The 24809-nt window shown below is 56.7% G+C and overlaps 1 protein-coding gene across 1 annotated transcript; it reads right to left on the reverse strand.

The window, feature by feature from the left end:
• Window positions 1–7583: 7583 nt before the first annotated feature.
• Window positions 7584–24460, reverse strand: TINAGL1 (tubulointerstitial nephritis antigen like 1). The gene is made up of 14 exons (XM_032389332.1): window positions 22645–24460; window positions 19794–20404; window positions 17187–17394; window positions 16374–16685; window positions 15351–15414; window positions 11649–11741; window positions 11336–11450; window positions 10115–10238; window positions 9878–10028; window positions 9560–9749; window positions 9405–9450; window positions 9027–9150; window positions 8192–8237; window positions 7584–8102 (listed from the first exon to the last, which is right to left on the reverse strand). The coding sequence occupies exons 4-14, from the start codon at window positions 16675–16677 to the stop codon at window positions 7962–7964; spliced, it is 1398 nt and encodes a 465-aa protein (XP_032245223.1). The 5' UTR covers window positions 16678–16685; window positions 17187–17394; window positions 19794–20404; window positions 22645–24460; the 3' UTR covers window positions 7584–7961.
• Window positions 24461–24809: the final 349 nt, after the last annotated feature.

The raw sequence follows: 24809 nt of genomic DNA on the forward strand, positions 1-24809 counted from the left end.
GGGCCTTAGAATACTTTTGAACTCTGATCATAGCTTCCTGCCTATAATTTGATTGTTCCCTAGTTTTTAGTCTTACCTTGTTTATTTTATTCCTCAAATCAGTCTGTAAAATTGTTCTTATGAAGTCCATGCTCATTTGAATTTCCCATGCTTAATCTTTTTTTTTTTTTCTCTCCACTTCTTACAAGCTACTTCTTCCTTCTGGGTTCATTTCCTGGGTTTTTCTTATTATCTTCATTTGACATCCTGCCAGAACTGAAGATCCCCATGGTGTTTTTAAGTGATTTTTTAAAAAACCTTGTTTGCATCTCCAGTCCCATCCTTCCTTTTTTGTTCTCGATATTGTGTAGTATGTGTTAATAATTTGTTTATTTTATTGAGGCTTTGAAAAGAATTTACTAACCCTTTTTTAAAAGAGTTCAACTTTTTGTTGGTTTCGATAGCGGTCCTTCCTGCTTTATTATTTCCTTTTTTTGGCTCTCTTCGAGTTTTCTGATGGTCTTGTCCTAAAGTCTCGAGTTAGACACTTATTTCATTGTTGCCAATCCTTCCTGTTTTTATTTTTTATTTTTTTAAAGATTTTATTTATTTATTTGACAGAGAGAGAGAGATAGCAAAAGCAGGAACACAAGCAGGGGGAGTGGGAGAAGGAGAAGCAGTCTTTTCACTGAGCAGGGAGCCCGATGCGGGGCTCGGTCCCAGGACCCCGGGATCATGATCTGAGCCGAAGGCAGATGCTTAACAACTGAGCCACCCAGGCGCCCCAATCCTTCCTGTTTTTAATAAATGCATTTCAGGCTAGAATTTTCCCTCCAAGTTCCACTTTAGCTTTATTGTTATTCAGTTTTAAATATCTTGTAATTTCCATTATGAGGTTCTCCTTATCCGGTGAATTATGCAGAAATGAGCATTTAAGTTACAAAACGTATTGGATTTCCTTGACCAACTTCTTATTGTTGGTTTCTGATTTTATGATATTGGAATTAGAGAACAGGGCAGTGATACTGATTCTTTGAAAAAATCGTCAACTTTCCTTATGCCACCTATGTGGTATTTCTTTAAATGTTCCATTTGAGCCTGAAAACAATGGATATTCTGTGTGGGGGGCTGTGAAGTTTATGTTTACCTAGGAAGGAAGCTCCTTAATTATATTGTTCAAACTTCCGTGTCCTTACTAATGTTTTGCTACTTGAGCCATTGGTTTTACGAAAGTTTAATTAACGCTTCCCACTTTGTTTATCGGCTCATGACTTTCTCCTGACAATTCTGCCAGATTTGCTCTATATGGTTTTACCAAAATAAATATAAGTTCATGAGACACATAAATTCGCAATTATTATATCTTCTTGGCAGAAGTTTTCTTTTATGATTGTTTGGTTAGGGTTGGGCTGATCTTACAAAGACTCTAAAAATGGTGCTTTAAATAAGAGAGAAGTATATTTTTGTTCATTTAAAAGTCCACGGCTGGGGATCCTGTGGGGTTTTGGTAAATGGGGGCCCCAGCAGGGGATGAGACAGAGGGAAGGGGGGGAGTTGAGGTATTTATTCCCCAGCTCTCCCTGAGGGCATCTCTGCTCTGGAAGCTCTTTCCATCTGAGTCCTGGTCACCTCTGACCCTGAAGGTCTAGGGCTAAAAACTCTGCGGCTGCTCCCCCAGGATCTTCCCCTCTCTCCTGTGACTCCCCTACACCCTGCTTTGTCATTAGTCCCTTTGGAAATAAGCTCTGCCCCGATTTCCCTAATTAGAGCATGCCATCTGTTGCCTGTTGGGGCCCTGAGTGATGCAGGTTGGCATCGTGTTTTTAAGTCATCGATTGGGAATACCTTTAGGCAGGTGTGCACTCCCTGACACGTGCTGGCCACAGGCCCCACCTCTCCCTATTCTCCCACTCCTGGCTCACTCTTAGATCTGCCTACTCTCAAAGACGACTGAGGCTGAGACCCTGGGTTCATGGCCCCAGGTTAAGAGAGCCACCACATGCAGGTGTCCAGAGCATCGTCCTGCCGTGGGGAAAGGAACCACTCAAAGCCCATCGGTAACACCTACCTTGACCATTTCAATACATGCCCAGCGTGGCTACCGGTCCAATGGCCAGAGCTGCCTCTCCCTGGACACACTCAGTATCTTGGGGTCATGGGGACTCATGGGGACTCACTTTTGTCTGAGGATGCTTTACTACGTTAGATGGATCAATACTCTCACCTAATGCCCGTGAGCTGCGGCAGGACCGCGTCAGCCTGGCCCTTTAAGGTGACTTTGGACATCTCTGCTCTGATTCATGACATACCAATTTCTTCTGTCCAACCCTCAGTGGGCCCAGCTTGTTTCCCTCATTTCCTCATTCTTAGGGGAAGTCTCAATGTAGGGCTCACAGGGATAGCACAGATCACTGTTCCCATTTTACAGACTGGGAACCTGAGATTCAGAGTGGAAAGTGAACTTCAGGGAGTCCAGGGAAGCTGGAATTTGAGCCTGGGTGTGTCTGGCTCTAAGTTAGAGGCTTTCCAAGGGAGTGTGTGTTGCTGGGGGGAGACAGGACGGCCTGAGTGGAGGCAGGAGGGGAGGATGGTGCCGCAGGTGAGGGAAACCTCAGAGCCAAAGCCTCTCCTGGCCAGGCAGGGGCACAACATCTGGGGGAGAGGTGCGGAAGGCCAACAAGACTGAGATCCATTCCCAGGTCTGCCCCTTCCTTCTCTGTCCCCTTGGGCCAGTCTCCAGTCCTCACAGGGCAGTTATGAGGGAATGTATGTAAAATACACAACACACAACAGCTGCTCAGTTCTGGGAGTCCGCTTGGCTGCCTTCTCTTCATTCTCTCTCTGGGCTGTGGCAGGGCGACCTGTGGATTCGGCCACTAGGGGGCCCTGCTGCCAAGGGCGACCAGGGCCCTGGCCCTGCCCGTGTCCATCCATTCATTCACTGATTCCTCCTCTCTCCGGACCAACAGCTCCTGTGTCTCTTCCGTGCCCAGTAGTGGATGGGCGATACCGAGAGCACAGAGCAGCCTACAGTCAGGAAGGGGTACTGTGCTGGAGAAAGTAGGGTGGGGGTGGGAGCTCAGAGCACCGACCATGACGATGACGATACAGAGTCAGGAAGGCTTCTCAGAGGAGGAGGCTTTTGAACTTGGCTTTCCAGGATGAGCAGTGATTTGGCTCCCACTCTGCAGCCCTGACACCTCCCTGCAGCCCCAGGCCAAGCTGACCTGAGTGTTCATGACCCACTTCACTCCTCCTCCCTCCAGGTGCCCCCTGACCAGTAGCTTCTGTGAGCCCCAAACTTCAGGTCCCGGTCATGTGTCCGGAGCTGGAGGCCACAGAGCTGCTTGGGTACGAGATGAAGAGGGGCTGCGTGTGCACAAGGACAGAGCGTAGGGAAAACCCAGGCTTTGGGGTGTGACAACTGAAGTTCTCTACCACCTCCTAGCAATGTGTCCTTGGGGGAGACACTTCATTTTCCCTCCGCCCCTCCCCCCCCCAGCCTTGGTTTCCTCCCTGTAAATGGGGGTAATAGCAGTCCTTACCTATAGCATATGTCCAGTCTGGCTCACTTGGCACCCGTCTCTCTGATCTATAAAGTGACATATTCTGTTGACCATCTCATTGCGGTGAGATGTGAGCCACGCTGCGCCCCTTGGAACAGGAAGCAGGACTCTGCTCTCCAGGGGCTGCTGGAACTCAGCCTTGCTTCACTTTGGGAAGAGACTGCCTCCCAGGTTAGTGTCACAGAATTTTCATGAAGTGGGTGGAATTCTAGACGTTATCTCCTAGGGCTCAGCAGCGAGAAGCCGGGTGTGTGTGTGGGGGGTAGGAATCCCTCTTTGACTTACAAAGGCATCTCTCTAGCTGGATCTACAAATCCATTGGAAGGCAGTGTGGTCGGTATCCAGCTCACCCACTTCTCCACGGCATGACCTGACCAGTCACCCCCCTCCCTGAGCCTCGACTTCCTTGTCAATCAAATGGCAGTAACAGTAGTCCCTAGCTGTGGTGGACATTGTTCTGCCATCTGCTCGGCTTTGCTCCCTTCCCCTGGTACGGCAGCCCTCTCCTTTTTTGGGGATCTCCTCCTCCTCCAAACACTGTTTCAGCAAGGACAGTCCCTGCTCCTATGATCCTGTCCCCCAACCACAGGTGACTGGCCCACAGGTGGACACCTGCCTCCAGCCAGGCCAATCAGAAGCCTTCCCTGGTCTGCTCTGTTTTGTTATGAATCAGAACTGAGAAAATGCCTCTGGGCCGAAAGGTTCAGGAGTGTCACTGGCCCCATGTCCTTTCCTCATGGCAGTTAGTTTATAGAGAGAAAGGTTGAGGAGAGAGAGGGACAATCAGTCATCCCCGCAGTATTCGGGTCCCTGGTTCTGGCAGCGCTTGGGCCCACTAGCTCTGCTCACAGTCTAGAAGTTCGCCTCTCCCTTAGATTCTGAGAGTCACCTCGGGTTGGCATTGGTTTCCAAAGATACACTTTCTCACAGCGGTGGGCCTAACTTCAGATGAGCTAAAGCTGTGAAGCGCCCAGCCCAAGGCCTGGCCCACTACAGGCTCAGTAAGCATGAATTCCTTTCCCTTAATGGGCACCAGGCAAGGACGGGGCTTTGGCAAGATGCCAGGAAGACGTGAGGCATTAGTGCTCAAGAAGAGATGTAACTCAGCAGCTCCGGGGAGACGACACTCAGGTGCCCTGGGGCCCCACAGAACCCCACAGGAGACCAGAATGAATGCCCGAGCAGAACATTTAGTGGATAGGAAAGGATGGGGCTAAGAAAAAAATGTCCTTGGGGCGCCTGGGTGGCTCAGTCGTTGATCGTCTGCCTTCGGCTCAGGTCATGATCCCAGGGTCCTGGGATCGAGCCCCGCATCGGGCTCCCTGCTCCGCGGGAAGCCTGCTTCTCCCTCTTCCATTCCCCCTGCTTGTGTTCCCTCTCTCGCTGTGCCTCTCTGTCAAATAAATAAAATCTTAAAAAAAAAAAAAAAAAAAAAAGAAATACATTCCTTTAAAAAAAAAAAAAATGTCCTTCCTGCTTCATCCCTTTGTGGGAACAAAGGTTGTCAACAGGTACTCTGTGTCTGCCAAGGATGTATCTTGGAGTCCCTGGTGGGCCAGAAGAGGGGGGCCACGAGAGCCTTTTCAGAGGAGGAATATTTCAGCTGAATTTTAAAGGATGAATGAGTTTTCCAAACAGGGAAAGGACTTGGGAAGGGACATTGGACTATCACTACCAATCACCCACACTACTAATACAAGACGGACTGGTGTGAGGATTCAGACCGCCTGGGTTTGAATCCTGCAACAACCAACGTTCAGACTCTCCTATGCTTCTGTTCCTTACCTGCAAAATAAGGAAATAGGAGTTTGTCCGTTTCTAGGATTAAATGAGATCATGTATGTAAAGCACTCAGAACAATACGCTAGCAGAAGGCTGTGGTTAAGCCCTCAATATTTATTGGGCTCATTATGAAAAGCCTTTGCATTATCAAGTCCAACGCCCTTAAAATGATTACAGCTGTTGCCATTTATTGAGCCCTTAATAGGTTCCAAGCATTGTGCTCTGTGGTTGGCACCCTTTGTCTCCTGTAATCCTCCCAACACCACCAGGATATGAGTACTATCATCCCCACTAAAGAGAAAAACAGGCTCTGGGATGGCAAGATGACTCATGGCCAGTGTAACCAACAGAGCAGGGGTTCAAACCCAGGTCTGTCCAAAGACCCAAGCCCTTGGCCCAGAGAGAGGAAGGGACTACTCTCAGGACACAGAGCAAGGGACCAGGATGCCAGGATTTCTTCATGAACCACCCAAGGGCAGGTGTGGGTTGGGGGCCCTAGAAGTTTGCTTCCCTTGCCTATTCCCAACAGCAGAGATGCAGGGGTGGCTGATGGAGGGTCCTGAGGCACTGGCCCAGCCGTCCCCCGCACCCTCTCCCGCTCCCGCTCCAGGGTGGCCGGGCGGGCCTGGGGCTCCTCGGCGGGCCGCGGGCGGAACTGAGGAAAGGCTGGGCCGACCACCCTGCGCCGGCCGCTCCTCCCGGCAGGGCTGGCAGAGCCTGAGCCTCCTCGGGACGCGGCCGCGCCCCTGGTCCCCTCCCTTCCCCACCCCGCATTGCTTCCGCCAAAGGTCCTTGTAGAAAATTCCAGGCTGGACGGGGGTTTTTCCAGCGGGGTGGGAGCAGCCAGGCGCGTCCCCCCCCGCGGCCGAAGCCGCGCAGGGGGGAGAGGTGGACGGGCGCCCCCGCCGCCCCTGCTCGGGACTCCCCGCGCGCCCTCGTCCCGGGGGGCCGGGAGGGGGGCGCCGGCCTTGGCTCCTTGGGGACGGGCGGGCCGGCCAGGGGAGCCGGCCCGGGACGTCCTGGCAAACAGGAAATGAGACAAAGGCGGCCGCTTATCGGGAGCCCCGCATTCTTTTCAGGTGATGCCGGGAGGCAGCTGGCCCTGAGGGGCTGCCGCCCGGGAGGAGGACCTCCAGCTGCCCCCCACCACGCGGGCTCCCCCTGCCTTTCGGTCCCCTGGGGCTGGGGACGTCAGGGCCGGAGGGCTGGGCTGGGGGGGGGGGTGTCTTGGGAGCCGAGTGGAGGGGGAAGAACAGGGCATATTCACTCACCCGTTCCACAAACTGTAATGCCACCTTATACCAGGTGTGGGTACCGGGAGGGACAAGACCCCTGATGGACCAGACCCAGTCCCTGCCCTCAAGGAACTTCCAGCCCAGAGGAGGAAGCAAGCTCTCAGATAAGGGAAATACTGGGTGAAAGGGCAGGGCCAGATGAGTCCAGGGAGGAGGTGTCCAGGCCATGCTGGGGGGCGGGGGGCGTGGTTTGGGAGAGCACGGGTCCCTTGCACAACACCGGGCACCTCGGCAGCCCCATCGGCTACTGTCTGAATGAAAGAACCTGGAGTTGGCTTTGAAATAGTGGGACAAGTGGCAGATGGAACGGAAGGGCATCTAGAGTGGAGAACAGCAGGTGCAAATGCCCGTCACTCTGCAGGACATGTGGGGGCGGTGAGGACACCGGGGTTGCCTGCACACGGGGGAAAGAAGCTCTGGCGGGGAGGCTGGGGCAGTGGGTCCTGATGGCCTTGAAAGGTGGGCCGAGGACTGGGCTGGCGCTGGGAGCCCAGGGAGGTGGGGTAGGGAGAGGGCTCAGAGAGGCCTGCTGGGGTGGGGGGGGGGGGTGGGGAGGCGGGCTTCGCCTGGGTGGTTTGGAGAGGCTGATCTGCAGAGACAGAGGCTCCGGCCTCTGTGGGGCTGTGCCCCCCTTGCCTGCTGGGCACCGGCGCCAGTTCTGCTGATCGGTGGGTATGGCTTCCCCCACCAGGCAGCGCTGACTCAGCGTCTGAAAGGTGGTTCCCACGGGCCCATGTCTCTCTGGGGGCCAGAGGACAGGCCATCCATGCCCCACCTCCAAGTGGGTCAGCGCCCAGAGCCACTGGCAATTAGGGCCGAATGGAGGCTAAGATTTCTAGTCTACCCACCCCTGCCAACCAGCAAGGCCTTGGGTGGTCCTTTCTGCTGTCTAGCCACCTGCCACACCATCTCCGGCCTGGCTTTCCACTCCCCAAAGTTCCAGGGTACCACAGTGATCAGTACTCTTTTTATTTTTAAAACAGTGAAAAGAAAAATAAATATCTTTGGAGAATAAAAGTACAGGGGTGGGGTGGGATAGGGTGGTGGCGCTGGAGACTTGGCGGTGTCCTGGCTTTAGTGGTCTTGATGGGGTGCCGGGGCCTGGGATCTTCAGGCCCGCTCCTCCCGGGCCAGGCCCTGCCCGATCCCCGCTGGGAGGTCTGGGGGCTCCGCCAGCCTCGCCTGCCCGAGGCTCCCAGGCCGGGCCCTGCGTCAGCGGAACCCGCGCGCGGGGATTAGACCCCAGGCGCCCGCCTGCGCCCTGAGCTGCGTCGGGAGGGGCGGGGCGGGTGCTCCCCAGGGGCTCTTCCGCCGGCCGGCCCGGCTCGGTGCCAGGGCCTCAGCGGTGCCCCATGTCCTCCATGCCCACGCGGCCCCAGACGCCCAGCACGAAGCTCTCGATGTCGCACTCGTTGGCGCCGCGCAGGATGCGAAAGTGGCCCCTCTCGCCCCAGGCTGGGCCCCAGGAGTTGGCCGCCGTCTGGGAATGAGGAGGGGCGGTGAGGGGGGCCGTGCGTGGGGGGAGGGGGAGGAGGCAGCGGTCGCAGGGCACCCCGCGCAGGGACTCACCCAGTATTTGAGCGTCCTTCCATCAGGCAGTGTCTCCTCTCCCCACCTGGCGGGGGGCGGGGGGCAGAGCCATGGAGGGAGAAGGGAGCTGATTCCACCTGCTTTCAGGGGCTAGAACCCCAGGGGCCTTCCCCTTCCAGATCCCTCTCTCTACCTCCCTCAGTCTCCACCTCTGGAAGTCTGTGTACTCACACCCATGTGGGGGAGGGTGCCAAAGGGATAACCGAAGGGGGTGAACAGAAAGGGGGAGAACTTGGGCCTCCCTGCAGGGCTCCACATCCTGGGGACCAGTTCTCTGGGATCTCACACATCTGCCTGCCCTCCCAACTCACTTGGGGAGCCAGGGAGGGGTGGGTGCCAGGAACCACAAGGAAGAGACTCCAAGAACATGGGTACTTTGGAGGCCCCACACTCCCACTGCAAAGGACATTTCATGGTATGGACCACTGAAATCAGTGACTGGAACATCTCTGGGTATATCCGGTGGGGAACCGAAGACTGGGGGTGGGAGTCCGTGGGTCAGGCGGAGTTGGGGTAGGTGCTCAGATGGGGAGAGGCTGAGCCACCCCTGGGATCCGTGTCTGTCTTTCAAGGGAGTTATTTTATCCCCGTGTGTAAGGAAGGAACAGTTCTTAGAAAACCTTAAAAGGCCCCCACCTCTAGGTGTGACCGGGGCAAACCCCTCCTCCTTTTATGTCTTGGTTTCCTCCTCTGCGAAATGGGGCTTCGCACAGAGATGGTAGGGATTCCAGGCTGGCTCGGAGCCCCTGGTGCAAGCCCTGCTCCCCCAGCCCCTCTGTCCCCCCCAGCCCCTCTGCCCCCCCCAGCCCCTCACCCTGTGATCTTGACCGAGTGGGTCCCATGCCGGCGGTACCGCTCTGGCCTCCCAAGGCTCACTGGCGTGTGGCTGTAGATGCCACCCTGGTACAGGAAGAAGTCCTCGTGCACCTCCATGAGAGCTGTGGGCCGAGGTCAGAGTAGGGCCGGCTCAGCCCAGCAGCACAGGTCTGGAGATGCACGCCCAGGCCCATACCAAGACTCTAAGTGCCCCCTACAGGGTGCCGCCCACGTGGAGGGGACCGGGTCCCCCTGACTCCCAGCCCCAGTGGATTTGCTGCTCGGTGCTCCACAGACCACTTGTGCTGCTGTGCTGTGTCCAGTCTCAAGCAGACACAAGCTTCTGGAACCGGGGGGCAGGATGAGGGGCATTTACCTTGGACAGGGCCATTCTCCATCAGCTCCTTCATGATCTCCTTCTCCTGGAAGGTTGGGAGTGGGGAGGAGAGTATCCAGCAGGGGTGAGGCTCTAGCCTCTGGCCAACCTCCCAGCTCCCCCGCCTCTGCCCCCTCAACCAAGCACAAACTTACGTTGGAGCCGAGGCGGTAGGCCGGCGTGACCTGGTAGATGTCATTGGCATGGGCCTGGCTACTGGGACACCGGGCGGTGGCCTGGCGCTTGCCCCGACCCATGGCCCGGCTGTGCATCATACAGCGGGGGGCCGGGCCAGCCTCGTCCTGCTCCCGGCCCACGAACGGGTAGCAGTGGTCAGACACGAGCCTGGAGGAGAAGCAGGAGGGAGCGAGGGCAGTGAGGCTGAGGAGCATGGCCCAGGCCCTTCCTGCGGGTTGCCTTCCTGAGGTCCCGGCCTCCCCTCGCCTCCCCTGCCCGCACCCTCTGCTGCTCACCCTCGACGTCGCAGGAACCACCAGGCACCGTCGAGACGCCCCCCGCGGCAGCCCCTCTGGTTGTGGGTGTCACAAGACAGCAGGTTCTGGGGCGACAGGACAGGAGTCATATGCCCCAGAGAATGGATTGAGACGCGGTCGGACGCCACGGCTGGTGGGGGGAGGCAGAAGGGCCGTCAGGCGGCTCAGGCCTTGGCTGTCCTTTCCCACCGCGCCGGCCTCCGCCCTCGGCTGTACCTGCCGTGGAGAAGGCCCAGGAACCGGCACAGTTGCCCTGGTCTAGAGGCTCATGGATCAGGTTGGGCCACTTCTCAGAGGCCTCGAAGGCTGTGGGCAGCACTTCCCCCGGGCGCAGCACTGTCTGCAAAGCAAGAGTCACTCCGTCTGCCTCCTGCCTCTGGCCTGGCCGACCCCTCAGGGGCCCGTTGCCTTTGAAGGGCCACCGAGAGTCCAGGGCCTTCTGCGGTTTGTTCCTTGAGTATTCCTGCTGCTGAGGGATTCCGGCAATCTCCACCCTGACTCGGTGGAAGACCCAAGCACCATTTAGTGCCTCGCCCACGCCAGGTGGGGGTGACTAGTCCCATTGCACAGATGAAGCCTGCAGGGAAGTGGCCAGGCCAGGGTCACCCACTTTCCATTCTTAACCCCTGCCTCATTCTTCCTCTGTGCCTTCTGATCTGACACTTCCTTCTTCCTACCAGGACCTTGGGCTTCAGGCCCTAAAGGGCAGGGGAGGGAAAAAGGAGTAAGGTCCTGTGACCGGGCAGGCGGCCAAGGCAAAAAGAGGAGGCAGAAAATAGCAGAGGCCCAGGGGAGTGAGGGCAGGGGCAGGGTCTGGTCATCCTAGCCTTGAGCCCAAGTCCCTGTGCAGGGAGGGCTGCTCTGGCCGCCTGCCTCCTCCCTACCCAGCGCTGAGGGACAGATCCTGCAGCCTGTGCCCCCGCCCTGACCCCCTGAAGTTCCCCTTCCTCACCTTCTGACTGTTCCAGGTCTGGTTTCCCTTTCTCCCTGTAGAGGGTCCCACTGGTAGGAAGGGAGAAGCCCCCTCCACCCTCGGGGTTCCACTGAGCTGGTATTTGTTTCCGAGAATTCTGGCTCGCTAGCCAGAGCACTATCTGTCCTTCCCTTCCCAAAATACCAAGGTGACCTCCTGGCCCCTTGGGGCCTGACCCAGCTGTACTGGAAGGAATAGCATTTTTCCCAGGCTGGGGAGGCCACCAAGGGGCTCATGCTGGGACCACAAAACTCAGAATCTGAGCATCAATTCTTCCTGCGCAGCACATCTTGTTATGGGCAGGAACCTAAGACCCAGAGAAGGTGAGTGATTTGTCCAGGAACACACAGCCTATTGGAGGGTGTTAGGCCCAGGCCCTTGAAGGAGCAGGGTGCAACGTGCCAGGGTTCCTGGGGTCCCAAGCGATGGGGAGATGGCAGGATTGTGGGCAAGGATGGACTTACGTGAATCTCATTCATATTGGTGACAGAGGAAGAGGGGCGGATGGTACCCAGGCGGTAGCGAATGCCTTCATCCAGGGTCATGCCCCAGAAGGCACTGTGGTTCCCAGCCCGCCATCTGAAAGAGAAGGGATGAAAGTCACAGCCCTTCCATGGCTGGGGCTCCTGGAGGTACGTGCATGTGGGTGGGAGAGACGCATACTGCCTAAGTGTCCACGTGAATGAGATCTGAGTGAGGGTGTGCCTGGCGGCACAGGCATCTCGGGGGAAGGTATGTGTGTCTGTGCCCAGTGGGGACATGTCCAGGGCCTCTCACCCGTAGTTGCCCTGGTTGATGGCGTTGATCATGTCTTGGTCCACCAGGCATGGCTCCTGGTCACACTCCCACTGCCCTTGCTCCTGGCAGGTGCTAGAAGAGCAGGAGGGAAGGAAGAGGTGAGGGGGGCTGGGCATTCTCTGAAGGGAGGGGGCCTCAGAAGTCACCACAGGCCTGCGATTCTGTGCCAGCGATTATGGAAGAACCCCTAGATGGTCCTGTTCAGACTGGTGGCTCTCAATGTCAACTTCAAGTTCACAGTTCTCAAGTTTATATCTGCTGCCCAGATCTCTCCAGATCCAAGGATCTTGCCACTCTACAGTACCACCACTGGGCTGTCTAACAGCACATCCCGGACCGCATTTCTGATCCCCCACTCCCACGCCTGCTCTCCCTACAGTCCGTGGAAAATGTCCATCCTTCCTGAACCTCAGGCCAAGAGCCTGGGAGTCACCCTTGACTCCTTCCCTCACGTGCTGATTGGCTTCATTGGCAAATCCTGTTGGCTTTGCCTTAAAAACACATTCAGAATCCAAACCACGTCTCATTCGTCCTGCAGCCATCATGGGCCAGTCACCTTTCCCCTGGATTCTGCTGCAGCTTCCCCATTGTTCTCCCCGCTTCTGCCCTGCACCCCCACTTCAGTATATTTTTAACACGGCTGCTGGATGACCCTGTTCAACCCAAGTCATATCATGCCATCCCCTTGCCCAAAACCCTCCCTTGGCTTCCCATCACAGACTAAGAGCCAAAGTCCCTGCCCTACTAACAAGATTGTCCCTGCACGATCTGTCCTCCTGTCCCCTTGGTGACCCCCCTCCTCCAAGTCCTGGCTCCTGAGGCCCCAGCCAGACCGCTCCCCTGACTGTTCACAACAGCTGTGCTCCCTGCCCCAGGACCTTTGAGCTGCTCTTCTCCCCACATCCCCGAGGCTCACCCTTACTTCGTTCAAGTCTTCAATCAGAAATCACCTTCTCAGAGGGGCCTGCCCTGGCCACCTTCCTCTCCTGCTTTCCTGTTTTCTTTTCTCCTTAGCATGTCGTTGTTACCTGACACACTATATATTTAGCTATTTGCCCTCTTTATACCCGCTTCCTCATAGACACTAAGGTCCCGGTGGGCAGGGTTTGTTTGGTATCTTCGGTGCCTAGAAAACTAAACCCAGCCCATAGTAGGCACCCACGAAATATCTATTGGATGCATGAGTGACTGAGGCAGTGTCGTGAAATGACTAAGAGCACGAATCCTGAAATTCAATTCCCGGGCTCTGGCCCTCGCTTGAGAGTCATGTGACCTCAGGTGAGTTATTCGAAGTCTCTCCCTCCCTCCAAGTTCTTGTCTGTAAAATGAGGACATGAATCATCCCCCCCTTCCAGAGATTTAATGGCAGCCTTTTGTAAAGCCATTAGCACAGGGCCTGGCCCATCTTGGGTGTCGAGAATCATTATCTGCTCTTAGTGTTCCCATTCCAGGAGCCCCCCGGACTCCCCATCTCTTGAATTTCAGATTCCTATCCACTGGGTGTATCGCAAACTTAAAATGGCCCAGACTGCCTCCCCCGCCAAAGCTGCTCCTCCCCGAACATCCACAACTCAGGACACAGCGCCTTATCCACCCTGGGGGTTCAAACCAGAACTCCAGGTGTGTGGCGTACCCCCATTCCCGCGCCCGCCATCAGCAGATCCTGGGATGACACATCATGAAAGGTTCTGGATTCACTTGCCTCTCACCGCTCCACGGCCATCACCCTCCTCCAGTCCCTTATCACCTGTCACCTGGACCACGGCAATGGCTTCCTACCCAGGCTCCCTTCCTCTCTACACCCCGCTGCATACCCCGCAGTCCATCCCCAGAGAGATCTCTCAATGACATCTATCAGATTGTCTGCCTCTGTGTGGCTCCAGCACGGCTTACAAGACCCACGGACGTGGCCTGCCCCTCCTCAGGGCTTCTGTCCCCAGGTCACAGCTCCAGCTGCAATGAGATCTGTCCCACCTCCCAGCCTGCCCACGAGCTGCTCCCCCTGGTCCTTCTCTTCTTGTCTGATACCTCCCTGGTATCAGCATAACCATCTCCCTTCCTGAGTGGCCTTCCCTTGCCCCCACTGCACTCTAAACCTGGATCCCCCATTATTCCCTTTCACCGTCACATCTGTCACAGGTTGTAAGATGTTTATTTGTGTGGGGGCTCCTTCGTCATTAAACCAGAAGCTCCACTGCAAGGACAAGGACCGTCTGCCCCATCTGGCTGCGTCCACCTGGTCCAGCACAGTGCCTGGCACATAGTAGGTCTTTAATAAATAGGTGTCGACAAACAGGGAATTCTGTGAATTCTACGATGCTTTTACAAGCTCATAACTCTGCTATTAGAAGATGCTAAACTGCCTTCTTCCCTTGTTGCCTTTTAAGGAGCCTCAAGGGGAACAAACCCAGTATGGCTGGGCTCTTCAGTCCCAGGAGTGGGCGGGGGCACTTTCAGGGAGGGCTGGAGAAGGGCTGGAGGAGACTGCGTGGGAGGGGAGGCTCTCCTCATGTTCCCCTTCCTTCTCTTACTCTCTCGAAGCATTCCTCGAGGTCTCACCACGCATCCTGGATGGCCCACAGGCATTGCCCCACACCCTCACTCAGGTGTCAAGTGCAGGGAACCGGGCCACCCAGTGCGGGCAGTGGGCTGGTCACTCTTTTCCTGCCACCTCCCCCTTTGCCCTCAGGGCTGCCCAAGCAGGTCTAGACTGGGCTGGTGGCAGCAGGTTCCAACATTCCAGAGGGGCCCAGGGTGGCCAGGCCCCAGGGATAGGAGTGGGAAAGAGGTTAACCCATCAATGCCCAGAGGCATCCTAATCAGGAGCAGCGGGATCATGTAGGCAAGCTCAGTCTTTCTGAACACACACACATGATTCACACACACTCACACCACACACACACACACACACACACACACGTTCTCTCAGCCAGATGCACGCTGAACCTCACGAGTCCCCACTCTCACTGTGACCCAGCACCCCTCACACGGGTGAGGCAATGGAAACAGCTTATGTGTAATACATTCCAAAAAGTTTCCTCCTCCCTGGGGCCTCTCAGTCCCAGACAAAGAGGCCATGGGGTGGAGTGGGTGCAGGGCCGCCTCCTCAAAGCCACAGGGTCCCCATTATTTCGATCAGGCATTCAAGGCTTCCTACCCAACCCCTCTCCGCTTCCCATCTCAGGACCCAGACTAGAGTAGGGAGGCCCCCCTGACCCTTCATCCTCCCACTAGAATGGTGGGGAGGGGAGGAAAAGGGCCACATTCCAGGGAAGGCCCTGCTGCAGGTTGGCCGGCCTCCAGCTCAGCCAGCCCTGACCCTCATCCCGACCAGGGCAGTGGACGCTGCAGTCACAGCTTTCCTTCCTGGCGCCCCCTTCTCCGGATTCTCCTGTGACACCGAGAAAGGTTGGGAGGGGCAGTAGCCCAGCCAGAGCCAGAAGGGACAGGGAACCTCTCCCAGCTCAGGGGCCACACCTGGGGCCAGGCATCCGTGGCTGACCGCTCCTGGGGAATGCTGTTAGAGTGTCGTTTCATTAGCTGACACGGGCAGGGTAAAAATCCCCGTGTTACAGACAAGGAAACAGGCTCAGCAAATAAGTGACAGGGATAGAACTGGAACCAAGATTGTGGGCCACAGGGTCCACAAGGCAAGCCCCGCTCCAAGACGCAAACACTCACCAACGGTTACAGTTGTCCCAGTAGGTTCCCAAGACTGGATAGATGCGACTCCCATGCGTACATCCTGGGGGCAGGGAAGAGGAGAAGAGAAATGGAACCAGGACCAGAGACGATGGGCTGAGAGGGCCAGGTCCTCAGAAGTCAGGTGTCCCGAATCCTCCAAACACACACACACACACGCACACGCGCGCACAAGCACGGCCGAACCCTCACTGAAACTGGTCAAACTATAACTTCTTAAGACCTCTCCTGCAGGGTCACATACCAATTGCTACCTGGGAAGTTCTTCAGTGACCCCAGCTTGGATCCCTCTTGCTTCACTTGGATGCCAGCCACAACATTCCTTGGAGCCTTTGCCATTTAAATGACTTGAAAGTTGGAGATGGGGAGTGGGAGTGGCATGGGGAAGCCGAGGCCCAGAGAAGGCAAGTGACTCCCCTAAGATAACACAGCACTTTGGGATGACAACCGAGGCCTTCGGTCTCTCACCCACAGGCCCGCAGAACTGGGGGAAGGGATTCAAATGATTCCTCTATGGGACAGGGACAAGGGCAGGGGAAAGGATGGTGACACGAGCTGAAAGCAGGAACGGATTCGCCCCCACCTCCCAGGTGTGACCAGCCACCTCAGGTAAGAAGAGAATCGTGAGCAAAGGCAGAGGAATGGCTAAGATGAGCCTGACCAACCCCTGAGGGCTGTATCAGCCTGGGGTGAGTCAGCGGGCGGGGCCAGCACCTTCCCGGTCTGGCATGGAGACAGGACTGGGAGAAAGGGCAGGAGGCTGCCTTTCTCCTGGGCCAGCTGGGAATCCCACTGACCAAGGATCTTCTCTTTTTCAGTCTTGCTGGAAAGATTCAAGTTAGACCAGAGCGGGACTTCCCAGAGGCACGGACAGTGGGGCGGGGTCTCTCCCAGATTCTACAAAGCCTCCCCTGGAAACGTCAGTGCATCAGCCTTGCTCCTGAGCCCCGCTGGGTCTGGGGCTGACAAAGCGACCCACCCTCCTGGCCGTCTGGTGCCCACCTTGGATGGGGGGGAAGGGGGGTGGCACGCCGAGGCAGAAGTCCCAGAAGTCAGGGCAGCAGTCGGAGACGGTGCGGTTGCAGAAGAGGTCACAGTAACAGGTAGCACCCAGGTAGGGCAGGGCGCAGTCGTCGGCCCGGCCGCGGCAGCACAGGTCCTGCTCCTGGCAGTACCGGCCGCCCGCATCCCGGATGCCCCGCAGGTGCAGGCCCGGCGCTAGCTCGCGGCGCCCACGACCCCGCTGGGCACCCAGGGCCGACTCGCCAGCCAGCAGCAGCAGCAGCCCCAGTGGACATGGCCACATGGCGCCTCCTGGGCCCAGGGAGCGCAGATGTCAGGGGTCAGAGGTGGTCAGAGGCAGCGGACACTCCCTGGCACCCCGGGGGGACTGATCTCCCAGCTCCCTGGGGCTGCGAGTCCAAGGGGGCTCAGCAAGGGTTCGGCAGGGTCCGAGACCCTGATTCCTGCGACCCGGGGCAGGAAGCGGATTGAGCAAGAAACGGAGCCCCTCCCTGACCAGCCTGGGGATCTTCAAGGACAGGAGGTGGGGATTGTGGGGTTCTCGGTGCCCCAGCTCAACACCCCTCAACACTCGGACTGACGTCTTCTCTCCTATCTGGGTCCCTCTGCCCCTCTTTCAACCTCCATTCCTGACACGGGTGTCCCCCCCCCCCCCCCTTGTGTTCCTCCGTGTCCCTCTGCCCCCCTCCACTCTCCCTCTCTGCCAGGACTCCCTGCTCCCTCCGCCTGCCCTCTCCTCTCTGTTCCTTCTGAATACACCCCCTCCCCTCTGCGCGGGGGGAGCGTCCCTACCTGGTGACGGGCTGTGCCCAGGCTGCCCGCGTGCGCCTCCGCCTCCCGGCTCCTGCGACCACGGGACACTCAAAAGTCAAGCGAGGAGTGCGGGGCGGGACCGCCTTTTGCACCGCCCTGCCTGCGGCGCCGCCCCGGCCGCCAGGCTGCAGGAGGAGGGGCCCGCTGGCTCACACCTGGAGTCGCCCTGTCACTCAGGAGCTGGGACCTGTGAGAGGGACAGTGAGCACGTGGTTGTCCTCGCCGGGTCTCTGCTGACAGCCGTTCCCTTAGGGGGCGGAACTCCAACTGAAGCTGAAAGGATTGTGGTCGGACACAGGTGAGGACTTCCCAGTGGCCTTCACCGCAGGGCTGAGGGGCTCCAGCGGAGAAGGGGAGATTGGGGGCGGCGGAGCTCCGAGTTTTGGAGTTAAGTTTGGCAGCCGATGGGGAGAGTGTGGGCAGCAAAAATCTCTAAGAACCTCTCCAACCCCTCAGTAATAAAAACAGTCGTGCACACCCCCATCCCCCGTCACAGTACCCCCCCCCCCAGGCTTGGGGCCGCCCCAAGCCGCCTCCGTTCCCAGGAATGACTGGAATCTGGAGGATAGTTGAGGACCCTGCCTTGGCGGCTCATCCTTCGAGGGGGTGGGGTGGGTGTGCTGTGGGGGTCACCTCCCTGCCCCGTAACTCTTCTTTGGGTCTGCCCTGCCCAGGCACCTTGCCAAGCACTGCCAAGCACTGCCAAGCACTGCCCCCTTTATCCACCCCGAGGGCGTCCTGCTTGGCCCCTCTCTCCCTCCAGGGCCCAAGGGCAAGAGCCCTGGCAGCTGGTGCCCCCCGCAGAGCCCCCCTTCCTGCCCGGGGCATAAACCCTTCCTTTCCCTGGGCTGGCCTGGGCCCCAAACAATGGGTCTTCTGTCCCGCCCGGCCCCGCCTTCACCTTTTACCTCTCCGTTGCACAATCCCCTCTTCTAGCAGGTTGGTCCTTGGCTCTGGGACTCTAAGGGCAGGGAGGATGAAAGGTGACACCTGGACAGACTCCCCGATCCCCAGGCCTGCACCTCATATCCGCCCACTGAGGGGAAGCATCAGGCATGGGGATTCCCTTTGCCCTTTCTCTGACCATTCCACACCCCTCCCCCAGCCTAGGGATGTCCTCAGCTGGCTAGCTCCTGGGGGTGGGGAGGGGACCAGGACAACGGGCATCTGTGACTGGGTTACCCCCTGCCAGGGGCACTGGGCAGGGAGTCACCCTGCTGCAGGGCATGGGGTGGTTGGGGGGGGCTCAGCACTAGCAGGGACACCCCAGGAGCTGGCCCATCTGCTCCTTGCAGGGACCTGGGAGGACCAAGACTAGTGGGAACCCACGGCTCAGGGGAACAGACTTTTGCCCGTCACCAGCCAGAATGCAGGCTCCCTACCTGCCACCACTTGGCTTCTTTCCCTCCAGCCACCCTTAGTCACCCACTACAGGTCTGGACACACTCCTAGCTGGGAAGTCCCTGGTTGCGTCTAACCTCCATTCATCTGGCAGCAAGGCGGGCCCCTCGGTATTGGTTGATGTCACATCCTCGGGGTGGGAGATGGAGGCTGCCCTGAGAAGAGCGCATACTCAGAGCGCCCACTTCCATGGGTCAGTTTCAGTTGGGGTCTGGGGCAGGGGGCTGGGGTGCGGCCCTGGACATCTGGCTCGTCCTTTGCCCCAAGTCACTCCCTGTGGGCCACCCGTGTGAGTCTTTGTTGTGTGTGTGTGTGTGCGCACGCGTGTATCTGAATCGTTGTGTTTGTGGGGTGTGTCTGTTGCATCTGCTTGTCTCTCTGTTACGTGTGTGCCCTGCGCCTGTGTGTCTGTCTGCATGTTGCCTCTGTGTCGTTCATGCGTCTGGGTATTTGTTGGCAGCACGTTCTTTGCCAGTATGTGTGTGCTTGGGGCTTGTGTGTCCGCATGTATAGTTGTGTGACTGTCATTGTCTCTGCCCGCCTATCTACTCGGTGTCTGTCTCGCTAACGGTCTGGGTACCTGTGTGGGTGTCTGTTTGTGTCTGTTTGGGGGTTTGGGCGCTCTGCCCGCTCTTGCCTGTCTGTGCACAGGAGGAAGGAACACAGAGCAAGGGAAGATTGCAGAGCCAAGAGCATGGCTGGGGGGCAGGTGTCCCTTGTCATCACTGATTTTGGCACTAAGCCCACCCCAGTGGAATCTCATGACTCATTGGGTGCCTTGGCCAGAGAGGAGAGGAAAAGGGCAGGGCTGGGTGGGTGCTATAGCCCCACTTTCCTTTTCCACAGCCCCTCTCCTTCCTGGTGCCTTATTCTCTGCCTTATTCTGCTGCAAGGGCCTGGGGGCAGAGCAACAGGTGAGGAGTCAAGCAGGACCCTCTGAGTCCTTCTGCCTTCTGGGAGGCAGGTGACCTGGGCTTGGTGGCAACTCTGTCCTCCTTCACTTGTGACCTTGGGCAGACACTGTTCCTCTCTGGGCCTTGGTACCCGGATGCTCCTTAGAGGCCCTTTCATGCTCTTCTCTTTCTACAAAGGGAGGTGCAAGCAAAAAGGGACAGTGACATGCCTAAGGTCACACAGCAGAGCAGAGGCCCAGGCCTCCTCGCCTCTCCGCAGTCCAGTGCTTACCCATCTCCCCCAATGTTGCCACCACCACACAGCTGCTCCGGGTGCTCAGAATGGGCCATTCTCCTCCGGAGGCTGAGCGGGGCCTTCTGGGAAGACAAAGGCCCATTATGCTCCGATGAACACAGGTCTGCGGCCAAGGGCCCACCACTTGGGGCCTGGGGCTCAGTTGCTTGGGTCCCAAATGACACTCTGGCCGAGGCTGGGGATCCCTTGTGGCCGGCTGGGGTCAGCCGGACGTGTCCAGAGCTGAGAGCGGTGACACCCGGGCGATCCAAGCGAGGCCTTGTGCTGTGCGTGTCGGGCCATGTCGCGACATGTCGGCCTTCCCGGGGCCCCTTGGACTGTGTGACGGAAAGCACTGCCCCTGGGGCTGTGTGACAGGCAGAAGGGCGTGCTGCCACAGCATGCTAGAGCTCTGGCAGAGAAAGTTCCGGGCTGTGTGGGAATGTGTGGTACCACACCGTGCCATGCCTTCCCGTCGGATTTTCTCCTTCACTCAGTGAGTGTTTCTTGGTCATTTACTACGTGCTGGTCATTTACTCTGGGGCCAGTGTGGGGCGATCAGGGTGGAGCCGAACAGACACAGGCCCTTCTGCGGTGAAGTCTTCAATCTGTGGGAAGATGGACACATAAACAAGCAAACAAATATCTCCGAGTGAAGCGCTCTCTACATACACACACAGCATAGGACCCTGGAGTCATGTGGTGGCCCCCAGGGCCTTGGGGAGGAGATGACAGGTGAACTGAGACCTGAAGGACAGGAAGGAGCCTGGGGGGAGGGGGGTGTCCCAGGAAGCCAAGGGGTGCGAGCCAAGAGTCCTGAAGCCTGGCACAGGGGGGTCTGTTCGAGACACAGAAGGAAGCCCAGCGGGGCTGCATGGCAGCGACGGAGGAGGGCTGAGGGGTGAGCCGAGGCGGGGAGGGCCCCCAGGCTGGAGCGAGGAGCTTGCATTGTCTTCTGACCACCGGGAAGATGTCACTGTGGGAGTGAAATAATGTGATGCACACGAGCAAAGCCCACTCGGGCCCCTCTGGTGAGAACAGCGGACCTCGAGTCAGGGAAGGGTTCAGAGGGACCAGGCAGGAGGCAATGGTGGGACCAGGTGAGAGGCGCTGGGGCTTGAACGAGGCTGGTGGCCGTGGAGACAAGAGAAGTGGACCTATTTGAGACCTATTCTGGTGGGGCTGGGGGCGATGGTGGTGTTGACAGGACTCACTGAAGGAGCAGCAGATGGAAGGGGTGGGAGACAGGAGGAAACGAGCAAGACTTCTGGGTTTCTAGCCCCGGGGGTTGAAGATGGCCACAAATGCTCTGCTCCTACGATGAGAGTCGATGAGAGTCGTTGAGAGTCGGAGACTGTTCCCCTCCCCCGAGTTTAGGCAGCCTCAGGGACATTTGGACCTCTAGGCTACCACGTGACTTATACTGTTTCCAGCTCCAACTGGATAAGAGGGAAGGGACTGAGCCAGGGATGCTCCCATATCAGAAGCTGGACAGAGGGAGGAATGGTACAGTAGACTGAGTAGGTGTGGCCAGGGAGGGAGGAGGAAAGCCAGGTAGGAGAGGTCAGGCAGCCAATAGGAGAGAGTCTTTCAAGACAGAAGGAGAGTTGACCTGGGTGTAATGCCACCCAACGGTCGAATGAGCTGAGCACAGAGAAACATCCACTAGATTTGGCAACAGGGACCTGGGGCGACCTTGCTGAGAGCAGTCTTAGTGGAACAGGGAGGCCGGAAGCTGGACTGGAATGGGTGGGACCGCACATGGGAGCCAGTGAATTGGAGAGAACGATCATAGGCAACTTTTCAGAAAGTTTTAGTGCAAAGGGAAGCGGAGAACGGGAGTGTTGGAAGGGAATGCGAGGGTCATGGGAAGGTTTCGTCCAACTATGGAGGCTACAAAACCGAGTCTGTGCTGATGGTACTGACCACTAGGCCAGGACCTGGTGATACAGAGCAAAGGAATTACCCCCGAGCAAAGTCCCTGATAAAGTAAGGGAGGGGGACCTAGAGCACAAAAGACAGAGCTGCTTGGGGAGGCGCGACCCTAGAGGCCGAAGAGAAGGGGAGATGGGTTTGTAGATTTCCCCATACAACGACCAGGGGGGCTCCTCTGATGGTTTCCATTTTTCCAGGGGAGTGGGAGCAAGTGACTGCCAAAGCGAGATCGGCACAGAGGAACGGGTGGAGGACCAAGGGTTAGGTGTGAAATCATTTTCACAACCAAGGCCACCGGAGAAACAGAGTAGGATTTCCAGCCGCGCAGAGCGACCATTCAGAATTACTGCCCATGAACTTGTGATGACCCTGGCCCGCCAGTCTGTTCTCTGTCAGATGTGGCAGGTGCCAAGCATAAGCCTTTCCCCCAGGTAATCCAATTATCTCAATTTACAGATGGGAAAGTCAAGACTCAGAAAGACTTTCTGGCTCCCCCACACAGCTGTTGGGGGCCGAACAGAACCTCAAGCCCAGGCCCTGAACGCCCGGACACACGCCTCTGCCCAGGCCAAATTTGTGCAAGGGCTAACTTGACTCCCATACCTGGTAGTGTTTGTGGTCTTCAGTGGTCAGTGCAAGTGGGAAAATGCCGAACAGAGAAACACAGCTTTCTCTTTTGTGTAATATTTCTGCATCACTGGTGTTGGGGCCAGTTGGATATAAAAGGCCCCTGGCTGCTGCTTCCTTGCAAAGTCTGTGCACTGAGTAATGACCCACTGTGCCATCTTCACCGACATCTAAATTGTTAGCTTCCTGCCAACCCGAGCCAGGAGTACTGGGAGATTCGGGGTTAACAGCTCCCCCTCATCTATCCTCCTTCAGTTCAGCATCACTTTCAGTAAAGAAGGCTCACCTGGGCATAGGAAGCTTGGTGAGACCACCAGCGAACATCTCAGAAGGCTGGTCCGAGCTTGGAATGCCTGTTTACAGAAACATGTCCACACTTCACTTGATGTTTCCGGGAAGTCCTGATCTTCTCACCTGGGAATGTTAATAAAACTGGTCTTGAAAAGTACAAGAGGCTCTCCCATGGCTGCCCACACATTTTACACTTGGCCTTTCCATCCCCGAGCAGAAAGTGATAAAACCCCTACAGATGGGTGAATTCCAATCCAGTGGGAAGAGTCATTTTTAAGAGCTGGGTCCCTAAGGGGAAATACTGCGATGTGACCTCAGTGGTCATGATGGGTTGGATGAGGCCCCGAGAAAGATATGTCCATGTCCTAATCCCTGGGGCTGATGAATCTTACTTTATTTGGAAAAAGAGTCCTTGCAGATGCAATTATCTTGAAATGAGATCACCCTTGATAACGGGGTGGACCCTAAATCCACTGGCCAGTGTCCCTATGGGAGACACACGGGGGACACAGAAGACGAGGGAGGCCATGTGACCACAGATGCAGAGATCGGAGCACTCTGACCAAGGAACACCTGGGGCCACCAGAAGCTGGAGGAGGCCAGAAGCAGCTTCTCCCAACAGCCTACAGAGGGAGAATGCACCTGTCCACATCTCCAGAACTGTCAGAAAATAAGTTTCTCTTGTTTTCAAAGCTGTGGCGGTTTGTTACAGTAGCCCTAGAAAACGAATATGGTGGTCTTCCATTTCAAGGGGCTACGGGGTCTGAGATCTGTGCGTCCACTGGAATGTGCCAGATTCAGGACTGGATGCAGATCGAACCAGAACAAAGCAGCTTCTAGCGGCAACAACAACTGGCTCAGATCAAATCGACTCCTCTTGAAGTGGTTCAAATCCTCATCTGTAGTGTTAAGAGCCTGACCCCAAGCTTCAGAGCTCACTCAGGAGCCAGAAGGAAGAGGTTCAAACCCTGCCTCTGCCCCTCCGTAACCATGAAACCTGGGGCCAGTGTCTTAAGCTCTCTGTGCCTCAGTTTCTCCATGTGTAAAATGAGGACACAGTCTCTACCTGTGGGGCAGGTATGAGGATTATGTGACTTACTGTATGTAAAGCACTTGGAATCCACAATGCTGACATGTCACCGGTGTAAGATCAGGGTCTGTTACTATTAAACGGTAAAGGAGTTCAGAATAGCCAAGGAGACACAAACGCACTTAAACTGACTTAAGTGAGTCAAATCAGTTAAAACTAGGTGACACTAGTGTAAACCCGCTCAAACCTCTTGGGCAGACCTGTACTAACCAGATTACACCAGTCTCACGGGGCTAGAACAGGTCTGGACCCCGAACACAAGCACTTGCTCACACAGTAGGTCTCTGCTCTCTGTGTGCATCAGTCTGGACAGGAACAAACGGCCCCACGCATCTCCCAGGAGCAAGTGACATACGGGCAGAGGGCCATGGAAGTGAGTCCACACCTGAGACGGACCATGACAGGCTCTCCAGCCAGGAACACAGTCAACATCTCCTAAAATGAACACCTTTCTTACGTCAGGTCAAGGCTCAACTATCAGGAACCTATCTCACACTAATTAGACAAGAGACGGATATCTTGTTCCAGGATCCTGGGGAATCTCCTGGAACCCAGGGACAAGAAGTGCAGCAGAAGCCCCTGGGGATCTGGAAGGGTGCCAGAACGCAACACCCCGTCTGTCCCTGGGCAGGGAGGGCAGCAACATCCTCAAGTCCATGCCTCTCATCTGCAACTGCAGAAACGAGATCTCTTGGGGCGCCTGGGTGGCTCAGTCGTTAAGCGTTTGCCTTTAGCTCAGGTCATGATCTCAGGGTCCTGGGATCGAGCCCCGCATCTGGCTCCCTGCTCAGCGGGAAGCCTGCTTCTCCCTCTCCCACTCCCCCTGCTTGTGTTCCCTGTCTCGCTGTCTCTCTGTCAAAGAAATAAATAAAATCTTAAAAAAGAAAAAAAAAAGAAACGAGATCTCTTGCTCCAGGATCCTGAGGCATCTCATAGCAAAGAGGAAGAATCCGGCCACAGTCACACAGTAAGCGTGTGCGAAGTGAAGGGCGCTATCATTTCTTCTCCATCTAGTGTATACTTGATAAACTGCCTCTGCAGGGAGGGATCCTTCCTATATTCCAGCCAGC

The sequence above is a fragment of the Phoca vitulina genome, unplaced genomic scaffold (genome assembly GCF_004348235.1).
Source record: "Phoca vitulina isolate PV1807 unplaced genomic scaffold, GSC_HSeal_1.0 scaffold2, whole genome shotgun sequence".
Lineage (NCBI taxonomy): Eukaryota > Metazoa > Chordata > Mammalia > Carnivora > Phocidae > Phoca > Phoca vitulina.